At 37.0% G+C, this 22,313-nt stretch overlaps 2 protein-coding genes across 3 annotated transcripts; both read right to left on the bottom strand.

Moving 5' to 3' along the window:
- Positions 1-7,509: 7,509 nt before the first annotated feature.
- On the bottom strand, positions 7,510-11,095 carry LOC107661551 (glyoxalase domain-containing protein 5). Its single transcript, XM_016451185.1, has 4 exons — positions 10,856-11,095; positions 9,381-9,533; positions 9,149-9,304; positions 7,510-7,736 (listed from the first exon to the last, which is right to left on the bottom strand). Exons 1-4 carry the CDS (start codon positions 10,907-10,909, stop codon positions 7,614-7,616), a joined length of 486 nt encoding a protein of 161 aa, XP_016306671.1. The 5' UTR covers positions 10,910-11,095; the 3' UTR covers positions 7,510-7,613.
- A 1,634-nt stretch (positions 11,096-12,729) lies between these two features.
- LOC107661544 (E3 ubiquitin-protein ligase RLIM-like) lies at positions 12,730-22,313 on the bottom strand. Of its 2 annotated transcripts, none has more exons than XM_016451173.1 (4): positions 22,171-22,313; positions 21,146-21,339; positions 16,265-16,369; positions 12,730-16,159 (listed from the first exon to the last, which is right to left on the bottom strand). In XM_016451173.1, the coding sequence occupies exons 2-4, from the start codon at positions 21,312-21,314 to the stop codon at positions 14,529-14,531; spliced, it is 1,905 nt and encodes a 634-aa protein (XP_016306659.1). In that variant the 5' UTR covers positions 21,315-21,339; positions 22,171-22,313; the 3' UTR covers positions 12,730-14,528. The 2 variants fall into 2 exon arrangements, with proteins under 2 accessions (XP_016306659.1, XP_016306660.1); XM_016451174.1 differs by lacking the exon at positions 22,171-22,313 and adding an exon at positions 21,564-21,629.

Here is a 22,313-nt window from a genome sequence, read left to right as displayed (position 1 = left end):
ACGGCACCAATAATGTCTTGTTTTTTGTTTTTTTTCAACGTCTTGTAGGATTTATTTAATTCATTAGTTAGAAGTACTACTCAAACATGTTACACTCTCTCTCTCTACCGATGTATATACTGTAGAACTGTCTCATTTACTGCTGTGTCTGTTTTCAAATGAGTTTTTGCAATATTTATTAACAATATTTCTCAAAATGCCTAAAGGTTTGTTTGTAAATATAAATGTTTTTTTCTCTAGGAAGCTCTTTTTAAATATTCTATAATGGAATCTTCGTGAATGACTTCTGATTCAATTATGTAACATCTTGTTTGGACTGTTTGGACTGAAACTCAATAAAGATGAAATTGTATTGCTATACATGATGATGTCTGTTTATTTCACTGAGAATATAGAAAGGAAAAGGAAAAGAGTTCGGCCATTTTCATCATCTTCCATAAAAGTAATTTAATCATGACAAATGACAAAGTTTTTAGCACGGTGATGGATATGACCAGTGTTCGAACTATACCGTGGACTTTGGGGGAGCCCACCTTTTTTTATTTATAACGGGGTGTGGGGGGCGGGGGGGGTTGTGCCCTAGTGCGTGCTTACAATGACTTATACAGATACATAACAGCTACAAGTGTATGCACTACTTGCTTTATGCAACCACTATATAGGATAAATCACTATACAGGATTTACCCTATTATACTTTATCGACACAAATTGATAGGTGAAACAACAAACAGCCTCCCACAAATAGTCTATAAACAAAGCATCAGGCTGTCTTTGAGTTCACATGAACAACGGTTAACGTCAGGCTACAGAAGAATACCATAATTCCTCCGTTCAATTAGGCCTAAGACATCGAGAGTCACGGAGACCTATAACAACCCAGCCACAACACATAATTGCGAATAACATGCCTTACCTTAACACAGAATTGACCACAGAGTCCAACGTTTATATTTTTTCTACGAATCTTTGAGTTAACGTACTAAATGGAGTGGAATTTGCACCCCTTGAGCAAGGCACCGAACCCCCAACTGCTCCCCGGGCGCCGCAGCAAAAAATGCCTGCCCACTGCTGTGTGTGTTCACGGTGTGTGTGTGTTCACTGCTGTGTGTGTGCACTTTGGATGGGTTAAATGCAGAGCACTAATTCCGAGTATGGGTCACCATACTTGGCCACATGTCACGTCACTTTTTAAGAGCCGAGCTCCCCCTAGCTCCCCCGTAGTTCGCACCCTGGATGACAACTCTCTGAAGATTTTAGAATGGTGATGGATATGACAATGTTAATGTATTTGGTCTTGGCGGAATAGATCTGCTACGCTGCTGCTGCTGCTGCTGCTGAATTGCTTCTGCTGGTGGTTATTGCTGTAGTTGTAGATTATTGCTGCTGCTGCAAGCAAGTACAGGAACTTGCTACTGCCAATGCATATGGCGATACGGTGCCATGAGTATTTAAGACATACTGCTGCTGCACAAATAGCATATAAAATAACCCATAGCAGATCTATACAGGTGGAGCTGGGGAAGGTGGAGGGTTTCAGAGAAACTCTGAAAGCGCACTGCAGGAATCTCTAGTGAATGTTAGCCAGCCATATAGATGCAAGGCAGTAAGCTCAATGGCTGCATATGCAGCATGAACCAATCAGCTTGTGCCAAGTCGTTTAACTCTCTGAATATAATAAGTTACGTTAACAACCCGTTGCCTGCGCCATCTAGAGTTTCATGACTGAACTATATATTTATATGTAGTTATATTAGTCAAAGAGTCTGTATTACTGTAGGTTTACATTGTATGCAGTGTAGTGGAGCATTTTAACTGCAAAATGTTAAACATTAATGGAGTAAATTACAACAATCAAACATGTATTGCTACAAACTGAGAGTAGATATTAATACAACTCCAAGTGTTTGTTATTTTTGGCAAGTTCAAACCAGCTTTGACAGCTACTTGGAGATTGTGTCCTGTGTTTCTGAGATCAGCAGGTTAAGCCATTGCTGCTTGATTTTCCATTCAAAAATTATTTAGGGATTAATGTCAAAAAGACATTGATGATGGCAAAAAATGGTGCCTGAAAGGTAGATAATTCAATAGAATTTGAAATGTCAATAGAAAGTACATGACAAATTTTACATTTTCACAGAAAAGATGAGAGTTGAGATTTTAACTTCAATAAAAGTAAAAAAAAAAAAAACATTAGGTCTATGACACCCATCAAAATGAAATGATGATTAGGGACATGGTAGGAGCTTGTATACCAATGAAACATTTATTTAAAAATATAACTAATTTACATTTGACACTAAAAAGAGTTACAAGTAATTAAATTGTGACTAAGTTCAGTATCAGTGATCTATCCTTTTTTTTAGTCATGGGGACTATAAATGTGCCTTTTTTAATTGAACTATAAATCCATAATAGATATCTCCAAATGATAGTACTAGATATACAGTAATATTGGTACTTTAATTTGGAAAATAAAATATCAACATTTTGGTCACTCTAGTTGCCATGTTTTCAGGAACTCCATTTTTGATTAAGTGGCATATTCTTAGGTCCAATTCTTGCTATTAACAAATCATTAACTACACTCTAAATAATGCTGGGGGTTTTTCAGCCCAACTTTGGGTCAAATATGGACCAACCCAGCTGTTGGGTTACATTTTTACATTAAATGTTTAACCCAAAAGTTGGGTTAGTCCATATTTGACCCAAAGTTGGGTTGAAACAACCCATTTTTCAGAGTGTAGGACTTTTGCCTCAATAAACTCCTAATATGCTGCTTGGTAGGATTAGGGGTGTAGAATATGGTCATGCAGAATATGTGCTTTATAAATACTAATAAACAGCCAATATGTTAACAATAGGCATGCTAATAAGCAACTAGTTAATAGTGAGAATAGTCAAGTCACCTTCATTTGTATAGCGCTTTATGCAATACATATTAGTCATGTTTCCAGCTAAAGTTAGTTCATGATTCAGTGATGTCATCATCCAGTTCAGCTCTCTTTCAATGGTGTCTGTGTAATCAGTCAAGCGTCCCCAAATAAACAAGCCAAAGGTGACAGTGGCAAGGAACCGAAACTCCATCAGTGACAGAAAATGGAGAAAAAACCTTGGAAGAAACCAGGCTCAGTCAGTGTCCAGTTCTCCTCTGGCCAGACCAAATCAGCATATTAAAGTGGTATCATATATCTTCAAATTAAACATCTGTATACTGTTAAGGGTAATAGGGAATGCTTTTGCCCAAAGTGTGTCTGCTGTTCTTCGATTTGCATCACAACTTGTCTCCTGAGTTCAAACTAAATATTGTGTTTGTAAGATTTTATGTATTAATGTAGCCTATATTTGGAGCGTCAATAGATGAATTTCAATTAAATGTTGGGGGTAAAAGAAGTCAGTCTCAGTGTTTCATCCTCCATTCCACGTATGAAGAGACAAACGCCAACAAGGCTAAAATATTTGGGGAGTTGATATTTTCCTATTATGGTGCCCTTCAATGTCGAAACAGCTGAATCGACAGAAATCCTCTGTTTTATATTAATCCAGCAGTGGAGGACAGTGGCGAGCTTGAAGTTCAAGGTTGTTGTTAAATACTTGAAAGAAATGAGTCATGCGCTTTCAAGAAAGGCACTCAGTGCCAGGTTGTTTCTGGAATATTGTTCCTGTAAAAAGTTTACTTTGGATACTAAATTATTACTTATTAGGAAAGTGGTTGAGGATAATGGGTTAGCTGAACAAAAGATGCCTTTACGGTCGGTTAGTAGGCCAGTGTATCTCTATACCACATACTGTAGAAGAAACTTCTCCCAAGACACTTTCTCAAAGTGTTTTTGAGGGAAATAACAGCTAAAAATGTATACGTTTGCAGAATTTCCACCATTGTTCCTGGTGACACATGCACAGTGCATTGTTGAACACTCAAGAGTGTGCTTCCTAGGGGTGCTCGGCAGTTTCGGCTTACCTGACTATGAGTGCGATAAACTTTGCTTTTTGATGTGTCATCAATGGCACAGCTTTCTGTAATTGGCGCAGGTTATAGGTAATTCCAGTTTGGAGTTACATGATGCCTGTGATCGTCTATTGATGAATGTGATCAGTTGTGAACTAAAGGTATGTCTTTGTATGTTGTAACTTCCTTGGAAAGAAACCAGAAACAATAGAAAGATGCATATAGGGGATTTTGGTTTCACAATAGTGTCAAATACCACATCATATTTTTGTCTGTTATATAAAGTAATTATCAGGAGTCGTTTTCTCACATTCTTAGACAAATAGAATGGAATATAAACTGGGTTTTTTTTTCTGGTTATATACAGAAATGTGTTTTTCATATGCTGTCAGAAGCGTGTTGGTTAATGGTTTACATTTTACAAAAAAAAAACAGTGTCGCATGTGAAAAGGTCACACAGTCAGCAGCCAGTTATGAGGATGTCGAAGACACTCTTAAACATAAGGAAGCCGGAAACACTTAATATATTATCTTAAAAAAAAAAAAAAAGTAAGATAATGAATCAAAACGTTGATCCAGTAAACACAGAGAATGGTTTAAGTGGGTTAAATGACCAAATAAATAACCTTAGGCAAACTACCCTGAGAAATAGACTGAAGCTCTGATTTGAGGGAAGGGAGTCCAATAAATTTGAGTTTTACAATTTCTCCAAAGCCTTTTGACGTAGGGCAGTGTTTGCTTTTAAGATTTGACGTCAAGATAAAGCAAATACTTAAAGTGTGGTAATGTGTGGTACCAGATATAACAATAAAAAAAACTGATTAGATATCATAAGTCATTCTAAGATTGCATAAGTCCCACTCATTGTTATACCAAGAAGAAGAAACCGAAAGTTTAAGCTTCACGGGAAAACTATACTCTCATAGTCCAGTCTTTTGTCATTTGACATTACAACTGCATTCCTAATCACAATTGTTAACTGATGAGTTATGGAAATATTTCTATAATTAAACAAGCTTACGATATCTATTGGTGGAACAACTAAAAACTGTATTTTCTCCCATAAACGAAAGTTAATGTTTCAGCATGAAATCTGTTGTGCTCTAACATGAATTAAAGATGATAGTTACACTTCAGTATAGGGACCAACTCTCACTATTAACTAGTTGTTTATTAGCATGCCTATTATTAACATATTATTTGTTTATTAGTACTTATACATCTCATATTCTGCATGACCATATTCTACATCCCTAATCCTAGCCAATACCTAAACTTAACAACTACCTTACTAACTATTAATAAGCAGCAAATTAGGTGTTTTTTGAGGCAAAAGTCATAGTCAATGGTTTGTTAATAGTGAGAACTAGACCTTAAAATAAAGTGTGACCAAGAGGATTTTGGGAAATAGTAAAAGCAAAACTAAACATTCACAGACAGAGTGTTTATAGTTGAGCAAGAGCCTTAAGTCTTGGTCTTATCATGAGGAGGAAACGAAACGAACACTGCAGTAATGCTGCAAACTGGACAACGACTGTCCTCTGTTTGAGACCAGAATTTTCCATATGTAATAAAACAAACAGATAAGCAGATAAGAGTTACTTGAAATAAGACTCTTATAGAGCTGATAGAATTGAGTCATTAAGCTGACAGTCACAGTAAAACAGTAAATTCTAAAGCCACTGAGAATCTAGAAAAATCAAACTTCTTCAAATATGAGAAGAAAAATCTAAATCAGCTGAAAAGCATCTCTTAAAAAAGACAATAGTGTTGTTATTCAGCACAGTTACATTTATTAATTTTGCTGTAAAACATATATCAATTGAAGTTTTATTCTCATCTGATGGTGTTAGTGTAGTCAAACCAACATTATTACTGAATATTAACTGAAGGTATTATTCTTTCAAGTCCAAACTAAGCAAAGGCAAGGAAGCCAAACTCCATCAGCTGACAGAAATGCAGAAATGGACCAGTTCTCCAAACACGGTGAGAAATATGCATCACAAATCAGATTTATGGATTGATATTATTCAAAAATACACTTACAGTGTATTCAAAGTATGCATTGTATCATTATGTCTTTAAAAAATCAATTGTAATGTGAGTGAATGACCTCACATGCAAACCACTGACTTTAAATATCTATACAAACTCATTTATTTCAAGTGCAAAATTGGTTGTACTTTATTTTACAGTAGGTGCACATACAGTGTATTTACCAAAGTAATATTAATTAATAAAAGGCATATATTAAATGGTTAGGTCCATAGTATTTAGAACAACTGGGTAAAAACTAACTATGTACTTAACAGTGATTACATGCAGAACAGGACAGTAAAATGAAGCGCTACCCTTGGAATTACACATTTTCTCTGTAATTGAATCTTAAATAAAGGTCACTATAGTTGCAAACAGACGTCTCACTGTTTTTACTTATAACACAGTTTAAATGTTCGCTCTGGATCAGTGATTAAACACTCTTCATTCTCCTAATACTTGAGTGCATACACAGTGCATCTGAAGAGCTGAGCTGAGCTGAACACAAGCTGTGGAAAAACGACAGAAAGACCACTAATCAACGATGAGATCGGACAAAACAGGACTGAAGCACAGGTCTGTGTAAACACAGAATAAATGAGCAACTAAGACACAGGTGAAGGTAATGAGTAACTAAAGCAACAAACAAAAACACACACAGAAACCCAGAGGAACTAAACATGCAGGAAAAGAGAAACCAGGAACAACGGGACAAAATAAGCTCCAAACGTTATTTATAGTGATCCTCAAGATCTTGATTAGCTGATTCAGATTAAGACTGGAGTGAAACTCTGTAGTAGTGTGAATGGACTCATGTCCCTGTTAAAATCTTCCTCTGATGGGTTTTTTAGTGTTTCTAATAAATGTAAGTATCTTTCAGATATCATGCAAGTTAGTTAAAATATTATAATTTGGAATCATAACTCAAATAAACATACGATTCCAACGGGTAAAATGGTTTTGGGTAAAAGAGCTTCTTAAGTGAATCCAGAGTTTTCCAGATCGTAATGGCTTCAAATGAATTTACCCCACAGCATAACAACAATTTAAAATCATGCATTTCAGTACGAGAGGATCTGTGCTTGGACCAACACAGTTTGATATTGCGGCAGCCACATAAAGAAGTTATAAAAAGTAAGTGCAAATATTTTTTATTTTTTTGTTAGAGATTTAATTTGATTGGTAACAACTCTGTAGGTGTCTTATTATTGTATTTAATGATTAAAACTAAGGCATTTCTCAGGCAGTAAATGTGGATCCTTTAGATGAATTTGAGCAATGCTGGTCTGGTCTTGGTCTTGGTCTCAACACACAATTGTTTTGGTCTCAGATTAGGTGGTCTTGACTACAACAGCTTCAAATTAATTTACCCCACAGCATAATTACAATTTAAAATCATGCATTTCAGTACGAGAGGATCTGTGCTTGGACCAACATGGTTTGATATTGCGGCAGCCACATAAAGAAGTTATAAAAATAAGAGAATGTTAGCCCAGCTGAAAGCACAAGTGAAAACAACCTTGGCATGTTTTTTATTATTTTTTTATTACATTTAAAAACATCACAAGGAAGGCATCTGAGTACATATTCATCTTCATCTTAAGGCAATGACACAGCGCCCCTGCTGTCTACTGCTGGTAATTGGAGACTTCAATCAAGTTGTTGTCAGGGTCACGGAAATATAGGGAGCGGATGGGACCCACAGCGCCTGTCCTGTCCACGGGACCCTCCTCTATCGTCACTCCACATGCCTGCAACACAACAGCAGCATATCAGCACCTGCATGCTTCAGGGTTTATCTGTGAGCCGTGCAGAACTCAATTGAGAATGCTTTTACATGTCAGTTCTTTAGTGTAAATTAAAGTAGGGAACCGGATGAATTATAATTTGAATTGAAATTCTACGAAATGCGTTTACTGCTGTACTGTATGTGTGTAGTTTTAATTACACATTTTATTTTCAGAATGAACTGCACAAAACATGCAGGGTATTTTAGTGTGGTGGCATTAGTAATGTTTAAAATGGTATCTATAGAAATACGCTTTCAAATTTAATTTATTATAATTAACTTCACTTTATTTAAAGGGGTCATATGATGCGATTTCAAGTTTTCCTTTCTCTTTGGAGTGTTACAAGCTCTTGGTGCATAAAGAAGATCTGTAAAGTTGCAAAGACTAAAGTCTCAAATCCAAAGAGATATTCTTTATAAAAGTTAAGAGTCAGCCACGCCTACCTAAAACGTCTCGTTTAAACGCGCCCCCACATGTCTACCTCATCACAAAATAATGTTCTTTTTAGCAGCATCATATGACCCCTTTAACAATTCTGATTTTGATTGGCAGAGTTCAAAACCAGGAAAGACCGTTCGAAACAATTCCTCTGATAATTTTTCTTTGGCATTGCTGAGTTTTTTTTTTGTTTTTTGTAAAAATAGACAAAATAACTGGCAATATTGTTTCTCAAATGTAAGCTGGTCTTCCTACGTTTGCAGACTATTTGTATATGTCTACTTTTTAATAAATTATTAGTATTATTATTTTTAATTGAACTACACTGTTTCTATACTTATAATCAACAACAAAGTCAATAAGTTTATGCTCTTTATAGTTTTTCAATTGTATTATATTGCTCACAGTGGTTTATAGGATTGTTCTTTATTCCTTCTTTAAATACGTTGAGTACACCGTCTTGTTTCTTTGTCTTTTTGTCCAATTTTTAAATACTTTTTTTTTGTTGTTGCTTTAATCACAAGTCTGTCACCTCGGAGCTGATTAATGATTCATGGCTTTGAAGTAACTGCCAATATTGAGTCTCAAATGTAAGTTACTCAGTATGAACTTCAATAGAACTGCATGTCGTTTTACTGAATTCAAACATGCCTGTAATAAGCATTAGAAACAACAGCACTCTCGCTTGTGAGATATTGAGTTAATTATGAAGCATGCCTTCAAATCAGAGAATTACGTGGCGGATATTCTGTGGTACTGTATGGCAGAATTAATAATCAAGCATAAAGCATAAAAAGTCAAAAATCAATAGCTGTTATTTGTTCAATTAGCAACATTTTTATTAGACTAATAAACTGATCTGTTGCGTGATTTTGTTTTTCATTGCAATTCAACATTCTGTGGCCATTTCCAAACAAATTCCCTGTGTAAGTCACCTTGAGGTGGGCAGCGACGGTTGTCAGAGGGGTTTTGGTAATGAGGCACAGGTCAGCAGATCCCGGTGTCGGGGTTTTGGCTTTGGGCTCAAACTCCTTCCCAGCCTGATGCAGGTTGAGTTTCTGCTCTCCAAAACTCAGAGCTTTACGGTCGCCCTGAAGTGACAGGATTACTTAGACTCTGCTGCCACCGTGTGGTATTGTTTGCAGTGTGCTTTGAGTGACATTCTACCTTAAAAGTGACGACCTCCATCCCCAAAACCTTGGAGTAGAAGTGCGTGGTTGTGTTCAGGTCCCGAACCGTGAGCACCAGGTGGTCCAGGTGACTGATGTCAACGGGACAGGAACTTTTGAACCGGACTGATGAGAGTCCACCGAGAACTGACTGAGGGTGAAAAACAAAGAGCTAAAATATCTAACTTATGCAAGCAAAGATAGATTTGTGATGAATGTACGAACAAAAAAATTATATAATCGAGTCGGCCTTCCTATTTTATTTTACTTGAACCACATTGTTTCTATGCTTAGAATCAACAGCTTAAAATCAGTAGGTTTATGTTTTATGTTTATTATAATGCTCACAATGGTTTATGCAATTGTAGTCTTGCATATTTGTCTTTTTGCCCAATTTCAAAATACATTTTTGCTTTGTCCTCAAAAATTCTGATTCTTACGCAACCATTTAAAAGTAAGATATTTCTAAGATACTTTTATTCAGCACGGATGCATTGAATTAATATAATATAATGCTATTTATATTTATATTAATATTCTATTTCAAAGAAATGCTGTTCATTGAACTTTCTACTCATGCATCAAATTTTCCACAAAAATAATAATAAAAAAAAAATAATAAGCAGCAAAAGCTGTTTTCAACACTGATAATAATAAGAAAGATTATTTCTAAAGGATCATGTGACATCGAAGACTGGAGTAATGATGCTGAAAATCACCGAAATAAATGATATTTTAACATATATCACATAGAAAACTGTGATTTTAAATTGTAATAATATTTCACAATATTACAGTATTGCTGTATTTTTTATTTAAAAATGCATTCTTGGTAAACATAAGAGTAAACATCAAAAAAAACATTAAAATATCTTCATTATTCCAAACTTTTGACTGGTGGTGTGTGTCTAGCTATCCGTCTTAAATAATTGTCTTAATCCGTTAAGATATATGGAAAGCTGTGTGTACCACTGCCAATCAAATGTTCCAGGAAATTAAATTGCATCAATATCTATCTCATGAATATTAACAACAACGTCTCTTAGTAACTTTCATACAACGTCCAACGTGAGACATGCCTTCCAACACACACAGTCACTTCTGGCTTCTTGATTGTAATATCTGAAGCGTGCCGTTTTCTGTAAAGCTGCTTTGAAATGATTCACATTGTGAAAAGCGCTATACAAATAAATGTGACGCGAACTGAAACCAGGTAGAGTCTTAACAGGCGTCTGCCTTTTGAGCCAATCAGTGGCCGAACGTCAAGTCCCCTAATTAATATTCATGAGCCAAGCCTTCATCATAGTACGATTCATAAATTCGCTTCCAGGAAATATCTCTCACATTTTTAAAGTAATGAAACACTGTTACCCCGCACGTAGTAGCTTCATACAATAGTTTTCTAGAATATCATTACATTTTTGCCATGCACTATCAAACTAGAGAGAGAGAGAGAGAGACGTTGTTTGTTACCTTGCCGTGGGTCGAGTAAGAACGGAGAAAAGTGCTGCATACGCGTAGAGCCATGCTATCACCTGTACTAACCTGTCTGAGCTCACAGAATCACAGAAACAAGTCTAACTGGAGAATGATAAGCGCTAGTCAGCTGCCGTAATCACTCTATTACACCCGCCATCAAGAGCCACGTATCACAGAAAGAGAATAAACTATTAGAAAGCGTGTACTGAAAAGGGCAGTCTAAATGATAATTATCTTGTTTAAAATCAATGTACTTTTAATTTGCAGTCTGTCAAAGTTTATCGGTGTCGTTAGGCTACTGTAAATGAGCATCCAGCTACTGAGTAGCGTTTTGACGGTGTACCGTGAACACCGTTACTTTTCTCAGCGCTGCTCAGGATGAACCAATCACTGCCGCTTGAGTGGCTACAAGTAACCAGTAGATTTAATTCTTACATCAAAGGGAAGAAGAGCTACAAAATAGAGAAAACAATACAGTAACTAGTTCCTCACCTAGCGTACAGTATATATATATATCATGATATATACAGTCAATATATATATATATATAGAGAGATACAATTTGTGTTATTTTATTGTACTAGTGGGTGCAGGACACTATAGTTCATGTAAGTGAGGAACAAAATAGAGAAAACAATACAGTAACTAGTTCCTCACCTAGCGTACAGTATATATATATATCATGATATATACAGTCAATATATATATATATATAGAGAGAGATACAATTTGTGTTATTTTATTGTACTAGTGGGTGCAGGACACTATAGTTCATTTATGTAAGTGAGGATAGCAAAATAAAGTGAACTGTGACATATTATACCTAAACATTCTTCATACAGTGGACTACAGGTAAAACTGATCAAAATTTGGGATCAAAAATTATCCAGACACTTTGATCTGAGTATGTTTTGCTGAAGTGTTTGTTCTTTAATTGCTAATGCGATCTTTTTACACCGAATACTGAACAAAAAGAAGCATTGCTTGGTAATTGGTTGAGCTAAATTGGTATTATCTAATTGTGTACTTAAATTTAACAGCTGAATTCATTACATACCTTTCTATCAAAGTTATCTGACATTATCAAGATTAATTTGTTCTGACACAGTGTAACTCTGAGCTCTTGTCATATTTTATTACCATTTTCTAAACTATAGCGAATCAACTCTGATAATGTGAGAAATGTTGAAGGTGTCTGAATACATTTTGGTTTGACTGTATGTATATATATATATATATATATATATATATATATATATATATATATCAGTTACTTTATATTTCCATCAACACTTGTGGACTTGGTTACAGCTTCTCATTACAAGGACCTGAATACATAAAGTGATATCAGATTTGAAAATTTGGTCTGGAAAAGTGTTATTTAGGACCATAGAGACTGTGTGATGAACACTGATGATGAAATATCACATCCACGGATAATGTAGTCCAGTTAGTTCATGTTCATGGGATCTGGTGTCAATGGATCTTATCCTCAAAGTTTCATGATCTAAATATATAATATTGTTCACCAGTTTCCATAAAACCATGCATTAAGATTAATACAACAGTTACTTATTTTGAGCAGTCTTTTCAATTGGCAGATCATTGTGATGGAATAAGAGTCACGTGCAAGTTGCATTTTGAAATCGTGATACACCCATATTGTCAATTTGAACAGATGATTTAGTTCAATGAACAAATCATCTTAGGTTTCTGTTTACAATATGTTTACCATATATTTACCGTACTTATATTAGTGTTTGCAAAAACTGTAAGCAGTACTATTAAAAAACAAAAATATAATAGAATACGCAAATATGCAAACTTGTTTGTTTTTTCAAAACAAACTATCGCAGTCACGTTGCTGTACATGTTTTTTTTATTGTAATATACAAATAACATTATGGCTTGATGAAGCCAGAACAGACTGATCAATATTTAGTAGTTGTCTCTCATCCGAGCAGAAAGCAGAAAGTGTGCAACGTCTGTGTGCCGTAAGCACTGGTGTGATACAAGCAAATGTCACCTGAAGAATCCAAATAGAATTCAAAATAATGCTGAACATTTGTGGAAAACCAATATTATTGCTCAATACAAACCTTGAACCAGAATGTGCAGAACCCCCCCCAAAAAAAACAAAACTTTCACAGCATATTATGTGGTATGTATTGCTAAATTAGACTGGCTTATAGCAGTAGGCTGTGAGGTTCACTGTAAGCTCAATTATTCCACAGCAGCACTCAACGTGGTGGCGAGGCCACAGAGAAACGGTCAAGTGAGGAAATAATTTTATTCATTTTAAACACAGCAAACTGGAAGCTAAGTCAAAAGATGACTCAAAATATAAGCTATAAATATGATGCTGACAAAATTACGAAATTCTATCGAGTAACTCGCTCTTATAATACATGACCTCAGAACATAAGAATATGCATTTTTAACAATGGTTGGCTTGCTTATGATACATGAAATGTTGACGTAACTCATGGTGGAGCACATTATGCTTAGGGTTAGTATCCCAAGTCAACAGAAACAATATAGATAGATATTTCATCTATTGTTTCTAAATAACACTGCATTTGTTTTTCTAGCATGGGACTAAAGGACCTTAGCTCCCATATGAACCAACCATTACATAATGAGAAAAATAATTTCCTCCTCAGAGTAAGATAAACGATGCTATTCTCAATGTACAGAACTGTTAGAAAAACTTCCATTTAAGTCTTCATTTTAAACGTTAATATTTACAGACTACAACATACAAGTCAATATGTCAAAACGTCCTTTACATTTTCCTTATTAGCATTGCACGACATTGCCTATACGTAGCCAAGTTTTTTATTAAGATAGAGTAGATTTGAGTCAGCCAACTGATGCATCATCATCATCATTTGGGAAGACGGGCAGAAATACAACCTGATGCGTCCATGTAGCATATTTACAGCCTTTTGTGTTTGTAACTGTAAAAAGTGTCTGGCCAAATGTTTTTCAAAACCAGTATTACTGAACACCTTCATAAACCAAATCAAAGTCTATTCTATACAGGGTGACGAATTCACTCAGAACTACTGTTTAATTTACTACTATTTGTCTGTATTTAGCCATTTATGATAACGGTGCAACTGGTACATCACACACTATGCTTTCATACCAACACATAACCAGCACTGTATGAAACCAAAATCATGTTAGATGCAGCAGTTTCAATGTATTTTCCAATTGAAATGTATTTGCGCATGAGCAGATTACACTTTTCTTGATCCTTAATGCTAATCTTGACCCTCAAATTATTCATTTTTATTAAAACGCCAACTTTGTTATAATCTGATATGGAACACATAAAAGTACAACTCAAATCTCTCTTTTAGTATGAAAGTGTATGTGCCACTCTACATTGCCCCTCAACCTATAATTTTGCTGAATGTTGATGTTCAGTACAAGTAAATGATCAGGGCTCCATCCTTGCACCAATTTTATTCCATTGTAAGATGGGTCAAAATACACTGATGTGTAAATTGGGGGAAACCAGCAAATCTGATAAAACTTATTGATGGCTTCATATAGGATGCATGGGAAAAAAAAAAATCTCAATACGAGTTCTCACATGACTAGGTAATAAATGTAAAGGGAAGGAAGTGATATCAAAGTGCCACAAAACCAACTTTGGTTAGACGACACTCTCTCGGTTGGTGGAAACCAGAACCGCCCTGCGGCAAATAGGGCAGGTCGAGTTCTCTGAAAGCCAGCGGTCAATACAGTGCACGTGGTATTCGTGAGAGCAGGGCAGCTTCCGTAATTTGTTGCCTTCGGCGTACTCCGTGATGCAGACGCTGCAGGTTTTGAGCGCATCGTTCTCGCCGAAGGTTCGCATGGACAGGTTGTCGATCTGCTCTTTGGTGAGACCTCTGGGCTGGTCGTCATCTTCCTCGTTGAGCAAGAAGAAGTGTGCGAGTCGCAGAAAGGGCAGAGATCCAGTTTCATCCAAGCTAATGGGCGCCCGCTGTCTGCCTCGGTTCTCCCGAGGACTGTTAGCACCGGACGCTCCATCATCCACTTCCCTCTCCTCTGTCCGTGCCTCTAAACGACCCTGGTTAGAGCCTCCATTCCCAGGAAGGTAGGAGTCCGCTTCACCTGCAGCGGCACCGGTGGAAGCATCAGGGTTACCCAGTCCATCAGTGAGGTCTGCAGCTGGGCTGTCGTCACGGTTCGAGTCTGGATAGTCTGAGTCCATAAAGTAGCTAAGTTCACCGAAACCAGTCATGATCTGACGAATCATAGACTGCAGAGCCAAAGAAGTGGCTTCCCCGAGTCCAGTGTCCGAGATCCTGCGAATGGGAATGCGGATAGTGCTGACATACGTTCTCACTCCTGCCCGCTCCGAACGGGAGAAGGTCCGGCGGAAACCCCCGCGCTCAGTCTCATAGAGTAAAGTGTTGTTGGAGGGCTGCGAACGAGACCTGGTACGGTTAGCGATGCTGTCTCTCTGGCGGTACTCTCCGGGACGCACCCTGCGTACCTGCAAATCCAGCATTATGGTTGGAGGACGACGACCTGGGGCTCCTGCTTCCCCAGCAGTTGCCTCCCTCTCCTCCGGTGCTCCAGGTAACTCGGGAGCTGCTTCCGATTCTTGAGTTTCCGTTTCCACTGTGCTCTGCCTAGACAGGAACAACTGCCGAGTACGCGAGCTTCCCTCGACCTGGGGCTCTGGAAGGATCTCAGGATTGCGAGAAGGCAGGTCGTGCTGAGCAGGCGGAAGTCCGTCCAATCTTTCGAGGTTGAGCGGCGAGTGACCTCTTGCAGTGCGAGCCCTTGTCCGTCGCTGCTCTGGGCTTCTACTGCGAGCCCTAATTTGACCCCTACGTGGTTGCTCTACTGGGGGCAAAGTTGGGGGAGCTGGAGATTGTGGATTTGGTGCAATTACTTCCGTGTTTTGAGACAGGGTGATAGGAACTGGAAGCTCTGGCTCTACTATAACTGCCAGCTCATCCACCACTGGTTCCTCAACCACCTCTGCAGTCTCCATAAGACTCTCCGGCTCAGACACAGGGCCATCTGGTCTCTCCTGGGTCCCTTCCAGCCTTTCCGTCTGCGTTTGCTGCTCAGCTATGTTGCGATTGACATTGATCTCTAAGCTGAAACGGAAATCACCGCTGTTGGGATTGGTTTGGCTTACGGCCCGCCATGATTGGTTACCCCGGTTACCGCTCCTCGTTGTATTCCCCGTCTGTCGTACGGTGTTGAGCCAGTCAAGAAGGGTCTCCCCACTGGGGTTTTCCTCAGTGCCCTCCATCTCTGTTGCTGAGAATGACAAGAATATTTAAGAAATTATTAAAATGGCAGAATTACAGGGAAAGTCATCTGGATGGTATGGATTCTGTATAAACAGAAAAACAGTTGACTTACCAGCAGGCCCTTCCCTTCTCTCCTCAGTGGAGCCATTGTTGGGTGACTCAGGGCCATCCTTGACCTGCCGAAGGCGGTTTAACAGTTCATCTGCCGTAATTTCACCTGACCAAGAAACAAATGGGTTAGAATTGAGAAGCCAGAGAAAGAGTGGGGATTTTGCAGGAATGTAAAGTAACCCTGACCACTGATCATTGTGGTCAAATCCGGACAATTACATGCATGCAAATGTTCAATGGTTCTCCAGTTCGACCTTCTCTTAAAGACTCCCTAAAATCAGAATTCTATGGCTTTTAGTTTGAGGTCATCTAAAATTCAGTTCACTTCTAAAAGATAATCAACAAAATTAACTTTCAGAAACTAAGCACACTTAAAATGTACAGTCTTGTTCTTCAGAGATAAAGGTTGAAAAAATGGTTCACTGAGGGGAAATTGCAAATGCTCACCCAATAAAATGCTCTCTAGAATCATTTCCCTTTAATACCACCTACCTCAGACTAGCAACATCAACCTGAAAATCATAGTTCACTGGTGTGACGAAGTCTAAAACAAAGTTGCAGTCAAACTCGCTGTTTCAAGAGGAAATGTCAACACAGTAAAGAAAACTGAGCTTATCAACCAATGGTGGCTGATAGGGTGAAATGTGAATGAAAGCAACAAGACTCAAATTATTTTATTAATAATTGCATGGCTGGTACAACAAAACATCCTGATTAATGAGATATGGTTAAACATTTAACCGTTTTACACATAAAACAAATAAAGCAAAACACTGCATATCCAACTGCAGTAAACTGTTGAATGTCTATGTTGACACACAATGAAACCGGTTGGAAATAGTACATATGTATAACATAAAACGTTTAATATAGTAAGTAAAAAATAAAATAAAAAAAAATAGTAGTGTTACAAAGAACATATTAAGATTACTGAACAAAATCAAAATTGTCAAAAAGACTTTCAAAAGGAAAAATGCTAAATTATTCATGAAGGAGTATTACATTACGTCATACCGCTTAACTATGAGTACTGCAAGAACACATTTCAATAAATACGAGCTGTCTAAATGTTTCTGGATATTCATAAGCTGACGTTTCACACTGTACATTTCTAAACCAACGTTTTTATTTGCATATTTGAGGTGTCACTGTCATTGACTGGATGAACTGGGTTTCTTCTCTTTACGAACCCCTCTCGATAATTTATATTGCTACAATGTTACAGTAATGTGTATTACGAGTGAAGAAAAGGGGAGAAAAAAGTTAAAGTGGTTGCTTTGGGAAGAGAAATAATAGAAACAAGATCCAGATGTAATCCAGCAAAATAATTATATGGTAAATAAATAGATATTGTTGTTTTCACATTGTGAGTGCAGAATAAAAAGAAAAAGCCAAGAACCCACAAAACTATGCTTTATTGGTTCAATTCATAAAAAGTGACATGGCTATTTGCAGCAATTTTATGTGGCTTCAGTGATCTGATCACGGTCCGTTCATAATGCGTTTGGGTGCATTTACATCTGCCATTTAAAATGTGGTCAAGTGAGATTTTACGTTAATGCCAAGTGTAAAAAGGGGCAAAGTGTTTAACAGTTTACAAAATCAAGACGTTTCAAATGACATGACACATGCATTTTTTTGATAACATATCCAAGGTGCTTTCCAATAGTCTAATTTCTTCTGACGAAGTTGGATATGCAGAATTTCACCATCAGATGTGAGTTTTCAAACTTTATGAAGTCTTTATGCAGTAGCTGTCCAGAAAGACTCCTCATTAAACAGCAACAGAACAGTACTGAAAACCTCCAGAATTACCAGGACAAGAAATGTCCATTGAATGCCATCTCCTGGCAGAGCACATGGCTAAAGGACGCTCCAAAATAACATTCCCTTCCACTGTCCTGGGACATAAAAGGATTGGGTGTCTTCATAAGTTTGTGTTATGTTTGTTTAATAGTCTCTGAGCACAGATACAAAAGGCAAACCTTTCAAATAAAATGCAAACCTAAATTGGAATCGAAAGACCCATGGTTTCACAATTTCTAAATCAAAACAAAGGGATGAACTTGTTCTGGAGCTTAAAACGTACACGCATGTGTCAAAGCACACATGTATCTCTCAATTTTTATTGTAGCTTGCGTTCACTTGCGTTCTCAAAATTGAACAAATAAAATAAACAAACAATCATTTGCTGCCGAAAATATTTGACCAAAACAGCAAAGTTTAAGAAATCCATTTCATGCACACAATGTGGAAAAGATTTTGATAAAAATAGTCTCAGCATTCAAATTCTGTCAATTTTATGATGAAATTCAAATAATAATTGTCTTTTTATGCTATTTAATGGGGTGACAGATTGCTGTAGTGGCATGTGAAATGATCCTCTCTTCCAGTTTACTACTAGTTATAACACAAAATAAACGAACAAACATCAGAAGGTGTTGAAAAATACAGTACAACTAACTGAAATGTATCATGTCTCGTGTAATCGCTCATCAGCTAATTAGTCACATAAATGTACACATACCTTAATAAAGCCATTCAATGTCCATAGCTTCTAAAAACGTCTAGAGAGGAGCATTTTGCTAAATATAATGATTAGGCTATTGTGTATATGTATGTTTGATTAAATCCGTCATGAAAATCTGTTTTATGACTAGGGATGGGTATCGTTAAGATTTTAACGGTATTACTACTCTTACCGATACTGCTTATCGGTTCGGCACTTTAACGGTATTCTTATCCTTATCTTTACTTTTGTTATATATATATATATATATATATATATATATATATATATATATATATATATATATATATATATATATATATATATATATATATATATATATATATATATATATATATATATATATATATATATATATATATATATATATATATATATATATGACAAATTAAGAGCTGAATTAGCATTGCTTTATATTCTGAAATGTAAAATACATATTTAATTAAAAGAATATAAAACGTAAATTTGTAAATGCACCAGTGTGCAGGCATTTTTAGTGTATTATATACATAAGATAAGATACAGTAAGAACATGAACAAACAAACTGACAAATACAATAAAACAAAGGAATTTCTCATCCAATTAAGACATAAATTGTGTTTAAGTGAATACTCTCCGAGCCGGCCATTTTGACATATTTTGTGTGTATTTGATCGTTTGGACGTGCACCCGAAGCTCAAAGTGTCCCGAAGCTCAAAGTGTAATTTGTTTGTCCGTTTTGGAGCGCTGCACACACATTTCAGCCTGAGGAACAGCGTCTCTTGTGCGGATTGTGCTTTCAACGTTTTATTATCAAACATGTCCCGCAATTTAGCAACAGTAAAGACGGCATTTTACAACAACCACCGACTGAGCTGATTCCGACGTTAAGTTTGGGTTTTAGGGAGGAACGTATGCGCACCGCTGTGAAGAGAACGAAGTTGCGCTAGAAGAAATGTGGCTATACTCCTCAGAAGCCAAAATCGAAAAAAATTTAAATAAAAATTAGCTTAATATAACAGCACAGGCCTAAGTGTAAGCAGATGTTTGAATGTTTAGTTCTCTCCTCTATCATCACAGTTAAACAGGGCTTTCATGTTGAAAAATTTAAATAAAAATTAGCTTAATATAACAGCACAGGCCTAAGTGTAAGCAGATGTTTGAATGTTTAGTTCTCTCCTCTATCATCACAGTTAAACAGGGCTTTCATGTTGCGCGTGCTGAAGCTCCTCCACGTGGGCGCGATCTCGCTTCTGAATTGCGAATAGCAAAAATGCATCATAGACAAATGTTTGAATATTATTGCATATAAAAACCGCTGGCAACTCTGGCGAGATAGAATTTGCAAGACAATGTATTTATAGCAAGAATATGTGTATTTTATTAATTTCTCCAGTACCGACAGCAGAACCGTTAACGTCAGAGCTTATCGATACTCCGGTCTTTCATAATTTAGCACCGGGACCGATTTAATACTGGGTTTCAGTAGCCATCCCTATTTATGACAGCCACTGTTTGAATGTTTATATTTAACAACAAATTGGAGAAAAATAATTATATCATTAAAAAGTTGATATAAAAACTGCTGTATGTGCAATGTAACAAATTTAACAAAAGACTAACAATGTGCAGTAACAAATTAAATATTGTAAATTTTGATTTACTGCGGACTTTAAATAACGTTCAGTTTTGGCTAAATGAAAGCTTTTGTCGTTTCAGTAAACAATTAATTTAGGTGCATTTAGGTAAGGGTAGATTTGTACAATAAATGTGATGAACTTGGGTCTGTTCCTCGCACCTAGCTATTGTACGGCCTTTGAAGACTTGTAACGGCACACACTGTGGACTGAGTAGTATGGACTACTTCTGTTGTTCTTTTTTTTTGTCATTTAAGGAGTCAATCTCTTTCACTGTATGGAAAAGAGCAGCACAGAAATTCTGTGAAATCTCTCTTATCTTCCACAATAGAGAGAGACTGAAAAAAAAAAAGATAACTTTCATTTATCAAAGTCTGTGGATTTTATTCATCCTTCTGATACCCAAAAGGGATATTTAGAGCTACAGAATAAAAGAACACCTAACGCCTGAAATCCAAAACATCGAGAATAAGTCTGTGATCATTTTGCAGGCATCACATGTAGCTTGAATATTTGCTCTAATAAGCGCCTCATATCAAGCGCAGTCGTGTTACTTTTTGACTGAAACCCAGCAGCAACTATAACTTCAGCTTCACTCAAGTATGTTTATCCTTTATACGACCCAATACCACTTAAACCAAAACACTGCTCTGTTACACCACATGCAATGACCAAAATGCCTCTGTAAAGCACATTTAGGTTTATAATCTTGATATTTAAAATCAAAGGATTTACCAGGGGTGCCAAGCAGATTGTTGTCTCTCATGAGCCGATAGTCTTCTTCGCTGAGATTGTTGACGAACTGGTAGAAGGCCTCTTCTCTGTCCAGCCGGTCCAGCTGTCTTCTGCGTTGTGCTTCAGATTGATCGCTGCTGCCCTGATCTGCATTATCCTGAGCCTCCATCACTGCGACCAGCTGTCAGATCCAACTACACACAAAAGCAGAAACAACAGGTTAGTGTCAATCAGACCAAACACACACAGGTACACTGACCACAAACCACTGTGTTCAGCTGTACATGTATCTATAATTAATAAAAATAGCAATCATCCATTACTAGCTATATGATACCATCACTATCAAATAATAATATTGGCATGATATGGCCACACAGTTCCTGTATGTGTATTAGGTGTGTGTTTTTACTGTTACCTGAAGCTAATGAAAATGGTTAAAACTTGAAAGCGCTCGTTGACTGCAATAATCTTTTGAAGCCATTAAAGAGTAACGTAATGTTAAGAGTTGGACTGTGATCTCTCAAATCTGTTCAAATATAATTAACTGACTGCAACCAGAGACTGAAAACAAAATGGCATCAGCGAGCTAGCTAAACAAGCTAAAGGCTAAAGCTCACGAATTTCAAGGAAAGCAACCTTTACGTGTGTCCTTGATGCCACATACAATTAACACAGTAAATGAATTGCCAATGTAAGTCAGATCATAAACGTGCTGCTAAAACACCAAAGCAATATGACCAATATTATATCAACGGTGTATTTCGCAATGTGTGACGACAAACCTCTCGCAACCATGAACTGAGGAAAAAGGTAAAGCTAATGCTAGCTGTAGCATGAGCACAAACTGGGTTTAAGCTCGCTCGCACAGCCTAGGAGAACAGCTATCTTGTTCATGCTAAGCTAAGGCGAAGCTAACGTTAGCACGGCCATGAGATAAAAACAGCCAGCAGTCAGCGAGCTCTCCGTCATTTCGACGATCGTAACAACTGACTCGCGAAATGAGGAAAAACGCGGAAGAATACCTTAATAAATGTGTCGAAGCCTTATCTAGTCACTGTTCCGTATCTGCCCCGTAGATGTTTGTAAATGTTAATCTTGACAGCTATTCAGGAGTTCATTTTCTCAAGCGTCTCTTCAGCGTCGAATCTACATCCGGTGTGCGGAA

Source organism: Sinocyclocheilus anshuiensis, unplaced genomic scaffold (assembly GCF_001515605.1).
Source record: "Sinocyclocheilus anshuiensis isolate Anshui unplaced genomic scaffold, SAMN03320099.WGS_v1.1 scaffold731, whole genome shotgun sequence".
NCBI classification, from domain to species: Eukaryota; Metazoa; Chordata; class Actinopteri; order Cypriniformes; family Cyprinidae; genus Sinocyclocheilus; species Sinocyclocheilus anshuiensis.
Note: the sequence above shows the minus strand (reverse complement) of the source record. Positions and strands in the feature narration are given on the sequence as shown.